Genomic DNA, 14,352 nt, shown 5'->3' on the forward strand with positions numbered 1-14,352 from the left:
CATCATTTCTGTAAATGTCTATTTTCTCTTTGAGGGGGCAGGCTCTCCCTGGTGTGGAGCTTAAAGGGAACCCGTCATCAACTTTATGCTGACCTCACTGCGAAAAGGCCACTGCGCTGCTGGAGCGCCGCTGCCTTCTCAAACAGCTGATCGGCGGGGGTCCCACTGATCACATGCTGATGATCTATCCAGAGGATAGATCATCACTTAAAACAAACTACAGAACCCCTTTAAGTCCATGCACAAAAACTGCATAAGATCCAAGTCACCTGTGAAATGTTATTCCTTTCTCTCTGGCCTCCAGAGTGTACCTAGATTTGCACCCCGAGGCAGCACATGACACTGGCATCTTACTGGCGCCCTCTGAAAGAAATATAATATTGATCTGTCAGGTGGGAGCAGATGAATAAAAGCAATAGTCACTATACAAAGGAGAAAGTGATGTCATACTGTGTAAAACAGATGTATAAAAGATAATCTGTCCTAACTGATCATGACTAGATCATGGTAAAGCTGGTCATACACAACCGAACCTAAGAATGTAAGAGTATACCAACTCCAGCTTGAAAAAAACTTATCTGCTATTAATACAGTCCTGATCAAAAGTTTAAGACCACTTGAAAAAAATGGCAAAAAAAATCATATTTTACATTGTTGGATCTTAACAAGGTTCCAGGTAGAGCTTCAACATGCAACAAGAAGAAATGGGAGTGAGACTAAACATTTTTTGAGCATTTAATTAATTGAAAATAACGATTAAACTGAAACAGGCGGTTTTTCAGCTGATCCAAAGTTTAGGACCACATGACCAAATCTGTGCAAAGATGTGGATTAATTGTCATTTTCTGTCAGGTAGTCACACGTTGTGATGGCAAAGGCAAAAAAACTCTCCCTTTTTTGAACGTGGTCGGGTTGTTGAACTGCATAAGCAGGGTCTCTCACAGCGCGCCATCACTGCTGAGGTGGGACGCATTAAGACAGTCATTTGGAATTTCTTAAATGATACTGAGGGTTATGGAACAAAAAAGTCAAGTGGAAGACCCAAAAAAAAAAAAAAAATGTCATCAGCACTGAGCCGGAGGATCCAATTGGCTGTCCATCAAGACACTGGACGATCCTCGACCCAAATTAAGGCCCTTACTGGTGCTGACTGCAGCCCCATAACCATCAGACGGCATCTGAGACTGAAGGGCTTCAAAAACAAAAAACGTCTTCAAAGACCTCGTATCCTTGAATGCCACAGAACTGCTCGTTTGGACTTTGCAAGAGGGCACCAAACATGGGACATTCAAAAGGTGGAAGACAGTTTTATTCTCTGATGAGAAAAAAAATGATTACACTTACCGGTAATCGGATTTTCCTGACCCCACGACAGCACCACTGAGAGATGGCTCCTCCTCCATGGACAGGAAACCTGTAGCATAAAAAGGTGGAGCCACTCTCCCACCTCAGTGGGTTTACAGAGCATGAGAGGGACTCCCCTTTTGATTAATACCATACATATATACACCTTTTTTTTTTTTTTTTTTTTTTGCATCACCACGTGAATTTTTTCACCCACCACCACCTTAGGGAGGGAATTAGACGGGTGCTGTCGTGGGGTCAGGAAAATCCGATTACCGGTAAGTGTAATCATCATTTTTCCCCTCCCCCACGACAGCACCACTGAGAGAGATTACATAGAATTCAAGGGAGGGTGACCACTTCTAACACCTTAGTACCAAAGAGGAGGTCAGAGACAGAGTCAAGTTGAAGTCTATAGTGCCTATAGAAAGTAGAAGGAGAAGCCCATGTGGCTGCCCTACAGATCTGGTCAATAGAGACATTAGATCTTTCTGCCCAGGAAGTAGACATTGCCCTGGTAGAGTGAGCCTTCAGTGACAGTGGAGGGGAAAGACCAGAACACGAGTAGGCTAGGGAAATAAGTTCTCGTATCCACCTAGCAATAGTACTCTTGGAGGCCGTATTACCTTTTCGAGCCCCAGCGTATAATACAAACAAGGAAGAGGTCTTCCTCCAATCTTTTGATTTCTCCAGATAATGGATCAGGCATCTTTTCACATCCAGTAAGTGCCATCTATCTTCTTCCTCATTTTTAGGGTCTGGAAAAAAGACTGGCAAGACAATCTCCTGCAACCTGTTAGTCTTGGAAGGTACCTTGGGAATGAACTTTGGATCTGGCCTAAGAACCACTCTATCCTCACGTATGGACATAAATGGGGAGTTGATGGACAGTGCCTGAAGCTCGCTAACTCTACGGGCTGACGTTAATGCTATTAGCATAAAGTAAGATTTTTAATAGAACTTTCCATCATAGGCTCAAAGGGGGGACTGGTCAAGGCTTTTAAGACTAAGTTCAAATCCCAGGGGGGAAACCTAGGACCCCTAACAGGCGCAACCCTATCAACTGCCTTAAAGAACCTGACTATCCAGGGATCCATAGCCAGACTTCTACCACATAGGCCCGAGAGGGCCGAAACCTGTACCTTCAAAGTGCTCTTGGCCAAACCTAATGACAGACCTCTTTGTAGAAATTCTAAGACCTGTTTTGTGGAAACCTTCTCAGGCCAAACATCAGTGTCCCGACCTGAAAAGGAAAGAAATCTTTTCCATATCCTTGCATAAATGGCATTTGTTACCCTCTTCCTACTACTAAGAATGGTGGAGGTCAAGGCCTCAGAGAAGCCTTTCTTAATCAGGTGCACCCTCTCAATCTCCATGCCGTAAGGTGCAGGGACCTTACCTCTGGATGTATCACTGGGCCCTGCTTCAGGAGATCCGGAATGTCGGGAAGAACCCGTGGCTCCGCTATTGACATGGATCTGAGTAGAGAGAACCAGGCTCTCCTTGGCCAAAAGGGGGCGATGACTATTAGGTTCGACCTCTCTTCCCTTATCTTCCTGAGAACTCTGGGTAGGAGCTGAAGGGGGGGGGGGGGGGAAAGCATATCCCAGACGGAATCTCCAATCCAGGAGAAAGGCATCTATCCCATAAGGGGATTCGTAGGGACTGAGGGAGCAAAACCTTTCTACCTGTCTGTTCTCCCTGGTAGCAAATAGATCTATATCTGGTACTCCCCATAGATCCACAATCTTTGCAAATATGGCCGGATTCAGGGACCACTCCCCCTGCTTTAAACGATGACGGCTCAGGAAGTCGGCCTGGACATTCTCTACCCCCCTTATATGTAGGGCAGATATATGGGTTAGTTCCTCCTGAAATTCTGAGAATATCATCCCTGTCTCCCTCATCAAAGATAGGGATCTGGTACCTCCCTGGCGGTTCAGATACGAAACTACTGTTCTGTTGTCTGACATTACTCTGGCATGTTGGTGCTGGAGTCCTGGCCGAGCTGCTCGTAAAGCCAACAACACCGCCCTTAATTCCTTCCTGTTGGACGAGAACCGTCTCTGTAACGGGGACCAGATTCCCTGCCTCACTTGACCCTGGAAATGAGCCCCCCATCCCCAAGGGCTGGCATCCGTAGTGATCACCACTGGATTGGGGTAACTCCATGGAATACCCTGGTCTAAATTTCGTAACTCCAGCCACCAATTGAGGGAGATCAGAGTCCTCTGGCTGAGACATATCTGGGAGTCTAACGTTATCTCCTTTCGTTTTGTCCAATTCAATATTTCCCATTGCAATATCCTTGAATGAAACTGGGCCCAACGGACTGCTGGAATACAGGCCATCATTAATCCTAACAAAGACATTGCTTTCCGGACTGACATTTCTGGGTTCTGCCGAGCCCTCCCGGCTTCGTTCTGGATCTTCTCTATCTTCTCTGCTGGAAGAAAAGTCCTTTGCTGCAGAGAATCCAACCGAAGTCCCAGAAATATCTGACTTGTGCTGGGTTCCAACCTGGATTTTTTGGAATTGATCATCCATCCCAGCTGTTCCAGGATGCGAATCACTGTCCGTATTGACTTCTGACATGTCTCCCATGATTCTGCAATGATCAAGAGGTCGTCCAGGTAAGGGAGGAATAAAACATCCTCCTTTCGAATGAAGGACGCTACTTCCGCCATCACCTTGGTAAAGGTTCTCGGGGCCGTACATAGGCCAAAGGGCATGGCCTGGAACTGAAGGTGTCTGATACTGGTACCCTCCGTAACCGCCACTCTCAGGAACTTCTGAAAAAAGGGATGCATCGGGATATGAAGATATGCAATCTTTAGATCTACTACCGCCATAAAACAACCCCGGAAAACTAAATGAATCGCTGATTTTATGGTCTCCATCTTGAACTTTTTTATCTTTAGGTATCTGTTCAAATGTTTCAAATTTATAATTGTTCGGAAGGAACCGTCTGGTTTTTTGACCAAGAACAGCGTGGAGTAGAAACCCACTCCCTGCTCTGCTCTTGGTACCGGGGCTAACACCCTTTTCTCTATTAGTAGATCTACCTCTTTTGATAACTGTCTGGACTCTTTTGTTACCACAAACCTCTGTGGACAATGACCCTGAAACTGCAACTTTAAGCCCTCTGTAACAATGTCGTACACCCACCTTCCTGCGACTTCTCTCCAGGCAGAGGGAAAGAACCTTAGTCTTCCCCCTACCTGTAACCTGGCGTCACTTTTTGGAAGATTTATCTTTCTGAGAGGAAGAGGAACCTCCAAACATAAAGCCTCTACCTCCTGAGCCCTTTGGCCTGGGAAACTGATCTCTATCTCCCGGCTGTCTTCTTCCCTGAGATCTAGGGGCGTTCTGAAAGGGACGTCTATAAGGCCTGAACTGCGAAAAGGAAGACTCCTGAGGCATTCTCATCTTCCTATCAGCCGCCTTCTCTAGAAGAGCATCTAACTCAGGACCGAATAAAAACTGTCCCTGACAGGGAAGGCTGCATAAGCGTTGTTTAGAGGCTATATCGCCCCCTCTCCAGTTCTTAAGCCAGAGGGCCCTACGGGCGGAATTAGAGGTGGAAGCTGACCTGGCTGCTAGACGAACTGCCTCTACCGAGGCGTCTGATAGGAAGTCCACAGCCTTCTGTAGGGTCGGAAGTGAATTCAATATCTGGTCTCTAGGGCATTTATCCCTTAACTGACCTTCTAACCTCTCCAGCCATAATGCTAGGGACCTAGCAGTAACGGTTGCTGCAATGTTGGGCCTAAAGGAGGCAGTGGATGCTTCCCAGGTATTCCTCAGGCAAGAATCTATCTTCTTATCCAGCGGATCCTTCAAAAAACCCATGTCGTCAAACGGCAATGAAGATCTTCTGGATACTTTTGAAATGGCTACGTCCAACTTTGGCGCTTTATCCCACGAAGTAGAAGCTTCTTCCTCGAACGGGCTTATCAGGTTTTTTCCACTCTTTTTCTATCAGTGCGGATACGCTCTTATGCAAGGGGAAACATCTTCTCTTTTTTTCCCGTAATCCTTCAAAGACTACATCTGCAACCGACCTATCTTCTTTGGCGTCCTCCAGCTCTAATGTCGCTCTAATTGTTTTTAACAATTTTTCAGTATCAGATACTGGGAACAGGAATTTCTTCTCCTGCTCCTCCTCCGCGAATGATGAATCTTCCGATCTGTCATCCCCCTCATTTTCGCTAACCGACTCTGGCTCTGAGTCTGTTTTATCTACCGGCTTTGACTTTTTCGCTGTCTTAAGGGATTCCTTAACCTCTGTTTTAATGAGATTCTTAATGTCCCGCATCAGATTGGGGGATTCCTCCGCCAAGGTTCTTTCAATACAGTCCTGACATAACTTCTTATTATAGGACGTTGACAAAGGGCATCTACACAGAGCGCACTCTTTGTTTTTTCTCTTAGATGCGGCTTTTTTAGCTGCCATCTATAACCAACAAGGGGACACAAATCAGTGATTTAACAAAACTCATTGTCTTACCCCATCCAGAGTCCGTCTTATACCGGCTGCTTCTCTGGTTCCGTCTCCTCAGGTCTCTTTTCCTCCTCCATACTTATCCTGGAGGTATAGAGAATACTGAAATCAATATGCTGCAGGGAACAGCACCTCTCCTCCGAGAGTTCCGCATGTTCCCTGGGAGCGCCTTTAAGATGCCGCCAACCTCTCAGTCTGCTGCAGGCAAAAAACAACTGGCAAAGCTCTGGTAATCAGGTGAGAGCACAGCTATCCACTCCACTCCTCCTCCGTCCTGCTGTGTTCCGATCTGCTGGAACGCATGGGTACTTACATATCCGGCCTGGAACCGGAAGTCGTCAGTGGAACGCACGTCAAAGCTGACGTCACTCCTGCGACTTCCGGTTTGGCGCTCCGACACGCTCCACTGCCCGGCCTTCGCCCGCAGTCCCCGCTGGGTGCGCATCCAGGGAAAACAGCCCTTTGGCTTGTTCCCTCTCGCCGCCTGTCTTGCGGCAGCACTCTGGCCTCTCCTTTGAGGGACCGGTGCCCTCAGCCCCAGGATCAGCAGCCGGCCCGGACCAACTCCCGTCCCTCAGTGAACCACCGGTAAGGGCTGGCGTGACCCATGGCTCTCTAGGATTTCCAAGCCATGGGTCCCTGAAAAGAAAACACTACAAGTCTCCTGCTCCAGGGACAGGAAACCTCACTGAGGTGGGAGAGTGGCTCCACCTTTTTATGCTACAGGTTTCCTGTCCATGGAGGAGGAGCCATCTCTCAGTGGTGCTGTCGTGGGGGAGGGGAAAATTTAACCTTGATGGTCCTGATGGTTTCCAACGTTACTGGCATGACAAGCAGGTCCCAACTGAGATGTTTTCTACGCGCCACAGTGGAGGGGGCGCCATAATGGTCTGGGGTGCTTTTTCCTTCAGTGGAACAATGGAGCTTCAGGAAGTGCAGGGGCGTCAAACGGCCGCTGGCTATGTCCAGATGTTGCAGAGAGCATTCCTCATGACTGAGGGCCCTCGTCTGTGTGGTAACGACTGGGTTTTTCAACAGGACAACGCTACAGTACACAATGCCCGCAGGACAAGGGGCTTCTTCCAGGAGAATAACATCACTCTTTTGGCCCATCCTGCGTGTTCCCCTGATCTAAATCCAACAGTTCCAGACAGTAGATGGCCTTCGTGCGGCCGTCTTCACCACTTGGAGAAATGTTCCCACTCACCTCATGGAAACGCTTGCATCAAGCATGCCGAAACGAATTTTGGAAGTGATAAACAATAATGGCGGAGCTACTCATTACTGAGTTCATGTTTGGAAGTTGGATTTCTGTTTTGGGGGGGGGTTTCGTTTTTTTTTGAAGGTGTGGTCCTAAACTTTTGATCAGCTGAAAAACAGCCTGTTTTGTCTCACTCCCATTTCTTCTTGTTGCATGTTGAAGCTCTACTTGGAACCTTGTTAAGATCCAGCCATGCTAAATATGATTTTTTGCCATTTTTCAAGTGGTCCTAAACTTTTGATCAGGACTGTATTGTGCAATTATTAACTTTCATGGGAGTTTACAAAAGAGATGTTAATCAATGGAAATATTAATCACAAATATATTTTATGTTCTATCAATCTAAAGGCGCACTTACATGCGCGAATTGAGCTGGCAATTATTGGGATGGGACCAATCCTTCCTGATAGTTGCTTGTTCGTCCATGGAGGCGAAGAGTTGCATTTACATGTAGTGATTACCTCCAATGATAGCTAATGTCACAGCTCATCCTCATGCAGATTCATTGCTTCTGGCCAGCAGATCACGGTTTACACAGTACATGACTGGTGCCCAGAAATGATAATTTAATATACTGTTCATCACCAGCACCTTTACATTGAGCCTGTTATTGGGAACGGGTGTTTGTAATAATGTTCATTCACGATAACTGGCCCCACAATTATGCTGTGTAATTCCGCCATAAGGCTCCCATTTATCAAAAAGAGTAATGCAGCAGGGTGTTCCACTGGTGATAGAAAATCACTTCTTACCTTTCCTGTCCCTTATACTAGGTATCTTCTCACCTTTCCTGTGTTCTCTCCTGTCCCTTATACTAGGTATGTTCTCACCTCTCATGTGTTCTCTCCTGTCCCTTATACTAGGTATGTTCTCACCTCTCCTGTGTTCCCTCCTGTCCCTTATACTAGGTATGTTCTCACCTCTCCTGTGCTCCCTCCTGTCCCTTATACTAGGTATGTTCTCACCTCTCATGTGTTCTCTCCTGTCCCTTATACTAGGTATGTTCTCACCTCTCCTGTGCTCCCTCCTGTCCCTTATACTAGGTATGTTCTCACCTCTCCTGTGTCCCCTCCTGTCCCTTATACTAGGTATGTTCTCACCCTCTCGTGTGCCCCCTCCTGTCCCTTATACTAGGTATGTTCTCACCTCTCCTGTGCTCCCTCCTGTCCCTTATACTAGGTATGTTCTCACCTCTCCTGTGCTCCCTCCTGTCCCTTATACTAGGTATGTTCTCACCTCTCCTGTGCTCCCTCCTGTCCCTTATACTAGGTATCTTCTCACCTCTCCTGTGCTCCCTCCTGTCCCTTATACTAGGTATCTTCTCACCTCTCCTGTGCTCCCTCCTGTCCCTTATACTAGGTATCTTCTCACCTCTCATGTGTTCCCTCCTGTCCCTTATACTAGGTATCTTCTCACCTCTCATGTGTTCCCTCCTGTCCCTTATACTAGGTATCTTCTCACCTCTCCTGTCCCTAATGCTAGGTTTCTGCTCACCTCTCCTGACCCTTATACTAGGTATCTTCTCACCTCTCCTGTGTTCTTTACTGTCCCTTATTAGGGATGAGCAAATCGACTTCGGATTAAACATCTGAAGTCGATTCGCATAAAACTTCGTTCTAATACTGTATGCAGCAGGAGCTCTGTACAGCATTAGAATGTATTGGCTCAGATGAGCTGAAGTTATTGCTCTGCGAAGTCTCACGAGACTTCACGCAATAACTACATAAATTAATTTGTACTGTAAAAAAAACATTTCCCGAACTCAGGTTTGGTTCCAAAGTACCACTTGGAACGAAACCTGAGTTCAGGAAATGTTTTTTTTACAATACAAATAAATTTTTGAAGTTATTGCACGAAGTCTCGCAAAGCAATAACTCTGGCTCATCTGAGCCAATTTATTCTAATACTGTACGGAGCTCCTGCTACGTACAGTATTAAAATGAAGTTTAATGTAAGGCTACTTTCACACTTGCGTTCAGAGTGGATCCGTCTGGTGTCTGCACAGACGGATCCGCTCCTATAATGCAAACAATGGGATCCGTTCAGAACGGATCCGTCTGCATTATCTTTCAGAAAAAATTCGAAGTCTGAAAGTTAGTCAGACGGATCCGTCCAGACTTTGCATTGAAAGTCAATGGGGGGCGGATCCGTTTGAAATTGCACCATATTGTGTCAACTTCAAACGGATCCGTCCCCATTGACTTACATTGTAAGTCTGGACGGATCAGTTTGGCTCCGCACGGCCAGGCGGACACCCGAACACTGCAAGCTGCGTTCAGGTGTCCGCCTGCTGAGCGGAACGGAGGTCAAACGGTGCCAGACTGAGGCATTCTGAGCGGATCCGCGTCTACTCAGAATGCATTGGGGCCGTATGGATCTGTTCGGGGCCGCTTGTGAGAGCCTTCAAACGGAACTCACAAGCGGAACCCCGAACGCAAGTGTGAAAGTAGCCTAAATCTACTAAGGGTACTTTCACACTAGCGTTTTTGCTTTCCGGTATTGAGTTCCAGTGATGGCCAGTTCGCATTGTTCGCCCGTGAACATATGCGGGCTGCCATCTTTTTTCACAAGTCCGGCAAGGCACAGGTAAGCCCTTACCTGTGCCTGTGCCGCGAGCCGATCTGAAAACAAATGCGGTCACCGGGAGCAGGCAGTTCCGAGAACAGCCCGATTAAGGCCCCCGGTGGCTGTTTTCGGAACTGCCTGCTGCCGCTGACCGCACTTGTTTTCAGACCGGCTAGCGCACAGGTAAGGGCTTACCTGTGCCTCGCTGGACTTGTGAAAAAAGATGGCAGCCCGCATATATTCGCGGGCGAACAATGCGAACTGGCCATCACTGTTAAGTTCCATCACAGGAGCTCAATACCGGAAAAAAAAGCTGATAATTTATCCCAATGCATTATGAATGGAGAGCATTCCATTCAGGATGCATCAGTTCAGTCCCTCTTACGTTTTTTGGCCGGAGAACATACCGCAGCATGCTGCAATTTTCTCTCCGGCCAAAAATACTGAACACTTGCCGGAATGCCGGATCCAGCATTAATTTACATTGAAGTGTATTAGTGCCAGATCTGGCTTTCCGGTCTGCGCATGCAAACCTTTAAAAATGCAAAAAAAATATATATCGGATCTGTTTTTTCCGGATGACACCGGAGAGACGGATCTGGTATTTCAATGCATTTGTCAGACGGATACGTCTGACAAATGCCATGTTTACGTCCAGGTGGAACTGCCTGCCGGAATCCTCTGCCGCAAGTGTGAAAGTACACTTAGGATGTTTCATCCGAAGTTGATTCGCTCATCCCTACTAGGTATTTTCTCACCTCTCCTGTCCTTTATACTAGGTACCTCGTGTCGCCCTCTAGTGGCAGCAGCAGCTACATCCATGGTCTATCCCAGTGATCAGCAACCTTTGGCACTCCACCTGCTGGGAAACTACAACCCCCAGCATGCACACTTTCTTGACCATTCTTGTAACTTCCATAGAAGTGAAAGGGGGATTCTGGGAGTTGTAGTTTCAGAACAGCTGGAGTGCTGGAGGTTGCTGATCCCTGGCCTATCCTATGTCCACCAATGACACAAGTGAGAAACAATTCCGACCATGGAGGTCCCACCTCACAGCTTTGCATGGTGTACTAGTTTTACAGGCTATGTTATCAGTGATCTGCATAATTCCTGGCATCTGCCCTGTGCTGCCACCCTGGCTTTTAGAAGACATCCTGTTGTACACCTCCAGGAGCAGCAGGGATGTTCTGATGAATGGCAGCCTGTTACATCTGTTACTATAGCTGGTCACACACAATATCCCGGATAACTGGAGCACTACACAGCCCTAGAATTCCTCCATCCATCTAGTTACTTTACTCTACATCCAGTAGGACTGGATTTTCAGAGCTGCTTATCAATGAGCAGATTCCAGCAACCAGCATAACACCAGCACCCGGACAATGCTCCAGGGAGGCGCATTCTACAATGGGGCACATGTGAGTTACATAATGGATACAAACTTCACCACAAACCTTACAGGAGAGGCTCCTTGTACCAACCAAAAGATGGCCGCCACACAACACATACAGGGAGGGCAACTTGCCCAAACACTTATGCTTCTACCATTTCCTTCCAGTATTAAATATGGCGCCGGTGACATCTACTCTCTCAACCAATGGGAAACGACAAAACGAAGATCCTTTACCATAGAGTGCGCCCAGAGCGTCTTCCTCTAGTTCCACTGTACCGCGGATTGGCACGTATGCGTCTGTGGAGCGCTGGCGCCAAACGTAGTGATGTCCTCACACGGGGGGCGGGGCTTAGGCTGAACGCTTGGCGCGTCTTCTCTAGTCTGTACGGGTAGTCGGTGCGTTCTCCTCCCGGGCACAGCTCTTATTAGAGGGAGTTGTACGTGTAACCGCCAGCCTGCACCGTACAGGTATATCCCTGCACAGAGTACTGTATGTAGAGCAGTACCTGCCACCGGTCCTATACGGTGTATTGTCTTCTGTAGATATAGACCCTCACAGTGTAGCTTCTATTCCAGACCCGTCAGTCAGGGGGTGCCTGATAACATTGCAATTTGGCTCAGATTGAAGGGGTGAGCCCTGAGCCAGCTTGCACACTACTGCTTCAGAGAGGCCATCTCAGGAGATTAGCCCATGTTAACTTCCTGATTTTAAAGTTTTTCATTTCGATAATTTTTCTTGCAGATTCAAGTGGATTACCCTTAAAATCACTGCAACGCAATATGGAGGGTAAGTCAAGAGACAGGCTACATGGTGACCAAAAAACATGTGCGATCAGTCCACGACCTGCTGTCTTCTTGGTGTGAGTTTGGATTTGCAACACCCGTTAGATGGTAAAAAAAAATATTGCATATCGGTTGGCCGTGATTGACCACGTTCACAATCATTACCTGCAATGCATATCTTCATGTCGGGGCAAGCAAAGCCGCTGTGAAGACTTAAAGGGAACCTGTCACCGGGATTTTGGGTATAGAGCTAGCACATCCGCAATACCCAGTCCCCATAGCGCTGTGTGCTTTTACATATATGTAAATGAGGCTACTAACATTTTTCGGAGCCCAGCACCGCCCTGTGTCCTCTGAATCTCCTCCTTGCTCCCTGACGTCACAAAGCTAGAGCGCCGTAATCTCGCGATGCGTGAGCTAGCTCATGCACAGTTCGTTCCCTGAGGCTGATGTCAGCACAGGGAAGGAACACTGCGCATCGCACGATTACGGCGCTCTAGCTTTGTGACGTCGGGGAGCAAGGCGGAGTTTCGGAGGATGCTGGGCTCTGAAAATGTCAGTAGCCTCATTTACATATATGTAAAAGCAAAGCACACAGAGCTATGGGGACTGGGTATTGCGGATGTGCTAGCGGCCATCTAGCATCCTATGTCCTCAGCTCTATACACAAAATCCCAGTGACAGGTTCCCTTTAAGCCCGTGATCTCAGCCAGTCCGCAACACTGAAAGACATCATGTGGTACTTATTGTGGCGGGTATGTCACATGATTGTTTTCAGAACTTGTAACTGGCTGAGAAGAACCATGTGAGAGTGCAGAATCGGGAGTTGATGTCCGTTCCTTCCCTAGTCTGCGGGAGGGGTGTCTATTGGATGCAGTGACACTAATTCCAGCATGCCCGATGTGTTTAGCTCACAGAGACTATGGCTGTACCAGTTCACTTCTCAGATTCTGGATGGCACTTGTTGTCATTCAGACTGCAAGATCTTACAGATAATTAGACATTTTAAACGGGTTTTCCCATCTCAGTCAATGGGGGCATATCACTAGGACATGCCCCCATTATCTGATAGGTGCAGGTCCTTTGTGCTGGGCCCTGAAAGTGGTTGAGGGCATACTGCACATGTGCCGCCGCCCTCCATTCATTTCTATGTCTGCCCCATAGAAATGAATGGGAGCGGTGCGCTCCCATTCACTTCTATGGGGAGAGAGCTTGGTGGTGGCCGGACCCAGGGAAACCCAGGGTCCTCCGGTCACCACCTTCCCTACTCTGTTCTTGATATAGTGGTGGGACCCACACCTATCGGACAAAGGGGACATATCCTAGCAATATGCCCCAATTGCCTCAGTTGGGAATACCTCTTTAATTACATTGGATGGTTGCCGAATGTTTCACAATACAGTTGTACAGTTTAATTTCCGTAGAAAGGGACACATCTTATTTCTACTGTTTTGACTGTCGGTAAAGTAGTTGTGTGCTTCATCAGGAGATGCTGACCTGGAGCTGCTGACCTCCCTGCTAGAAGAAAATGAAGGCACTGAGAGCAGCTATGCCGGACACCCGGACTCCTCCAGCGAGCCTGACGCATATGATGAACTTTTTGATGGTGATGAAGCCGGTTCTTATCATGAAAGCGACAGTGCAGCTGAAGGGCAGGATGCTGAAGGGGTGCAAGAAGACTTCACAACATTGTTTGGAGATGTTGATGATCTGGAAGATGATGTACCTGAACTTGAGACCAGAAAGGAGTCATCATCTTCCAACCAAGATAGATCCAGAGAAGATTTGGAAGGTAATGCATTGCACATTTATGCATTATATGTGACTCTTATAGGTATTGTTTATACTCCAGGTTCTGTAGATCCGTATGATAGGACTGCTGCACAATAATAACGTTTTAAAAATCTGCAGTCTGTGTAAGCTCCCTTTTTAACCCCTTAATGACAGCAACATTTTTCTTATTTTTGCCTTTGTGCATTTCAGCAGCCATAACGTTATCATTGATGTGGCTGTCTGAGGCCTTGTTTTATGAGGGCAAAATGTTTATTTTTGGAATTGTTCTAGGGTACCTATAAATTACAGTGTGGCCTACATGATTTTTCTTCCTGTGGCAATGTAGAAAAGTGTTGTTTTTTTTTTTATTATTATGCAGTGTTTCACACTAAATGATATGACAGTATTCTTCAGGTTATTATGGTCATGTGGATACCTAATATGTGTAGTATTCACCTGAATGCTAATACATTATGCTCTGTGTCAGTATGACACAGGCTGCAGTTAGGGCAACATTAGTGTGCACTTACAGCAGGGTTAGGTTGTGTTCCGCGGCCGTGAGCGGTCCGTGGTATGCCGACCTGGATTCCTGCTGTCAGCAGGAATCCAGGCCGGCATACCACGGACCGCTCACGGCTGTGTGCACTCGGCCTTAGGCCTCATGCACACGACCGTTGTGTGCATCCGTGGCCATGGTGCCGTTTTCCGTTTTTTTTTTCACGGACCCAT

The 14,352-nt window shown here is 47.2% G+C and overlaps 2 protein-coding genes across 9 annotated transcripts in view; one reads left to right on the forward strand and one right to left on the reverse strand.

Annotated features, from left to right (window-relative positions):
* The window catches only part of THAP9 (THAP domain containing 9), a 30,538-nt gene extending 19,368 nt beyond the window's left edge, over positions 1-11,170 (reverse strand). For 3 of the 5 annotated variants that reach the window (XM_044280082.1, XM_044280081.1, XM_044280077.1), the window contains exons 1-2: positions 11,129-11,170; positions 270-363 (exon numbers count right to left, since the gene is read on the reverse strand). In XM_044280082.1, coding sequence (XP_044136017.1) covers positions 270-349 — 80 coding nt within the window. In that variant the 5' untranslated portion in view covers positions 350-363; positions 11,129-11,170. Of the gene's footprint in view, positions 1-269; positions 364-1,344; positions 1,364-7,467; positions 7,581-11,128 lie in introns of those variants that run through there. The other 2 variants (XM_044280078.1, XM_044280080.1) reach the window with 2 other exon arrangements.
* A 179-nt stretch (positions 11,171-11,349) lies between these two features.
* Positions 11,350-14,352, forward strand: part of MCM10 (minichromosome maintenance 10 replication initiation factor) — a 58,616-nt gene continuing 55,613 nt past the window's right edge. For 3 of the 4 annotated variants that reach the window (XM_044280083.1, XM_044280086.1, XM_044280084.1), the window contains exons 1-3: positions 11,350-11,535; positions 11,810-11,854; positions 13,337-13,642. In XM_044280083.1, coding sequence (XP_044136018.1) covers positions 11,848-11,854; positions 13,337-13,642 — 313 coding nt within the window. In that variant the 5' untranslated portion in view covers positions 11,350-11,535; positions 11,810-11,847. The remainder of the gene's footprint in view (positions 11,536-11,809; positions 11,855-13,336; positions 13,643-14,352) is intronic. The other variant, XM_044280085.1, reaches the window with a different exon arrangement.

Source organism: Bufo gargarizans, chromosome 2 (assembly GCF_014858855.1).
Source record: "Bufo gargarizans isolate SCDJY-AF-19 chromosome 2, ASM1485885v1, whole genome shotgun sequence".
NCBI classification, from domain to species: Eukaryota; Metazoa; Chordata; class Amphibia; order Anura; family Bufonidae; genus Bufo; species Bufo gargarizans.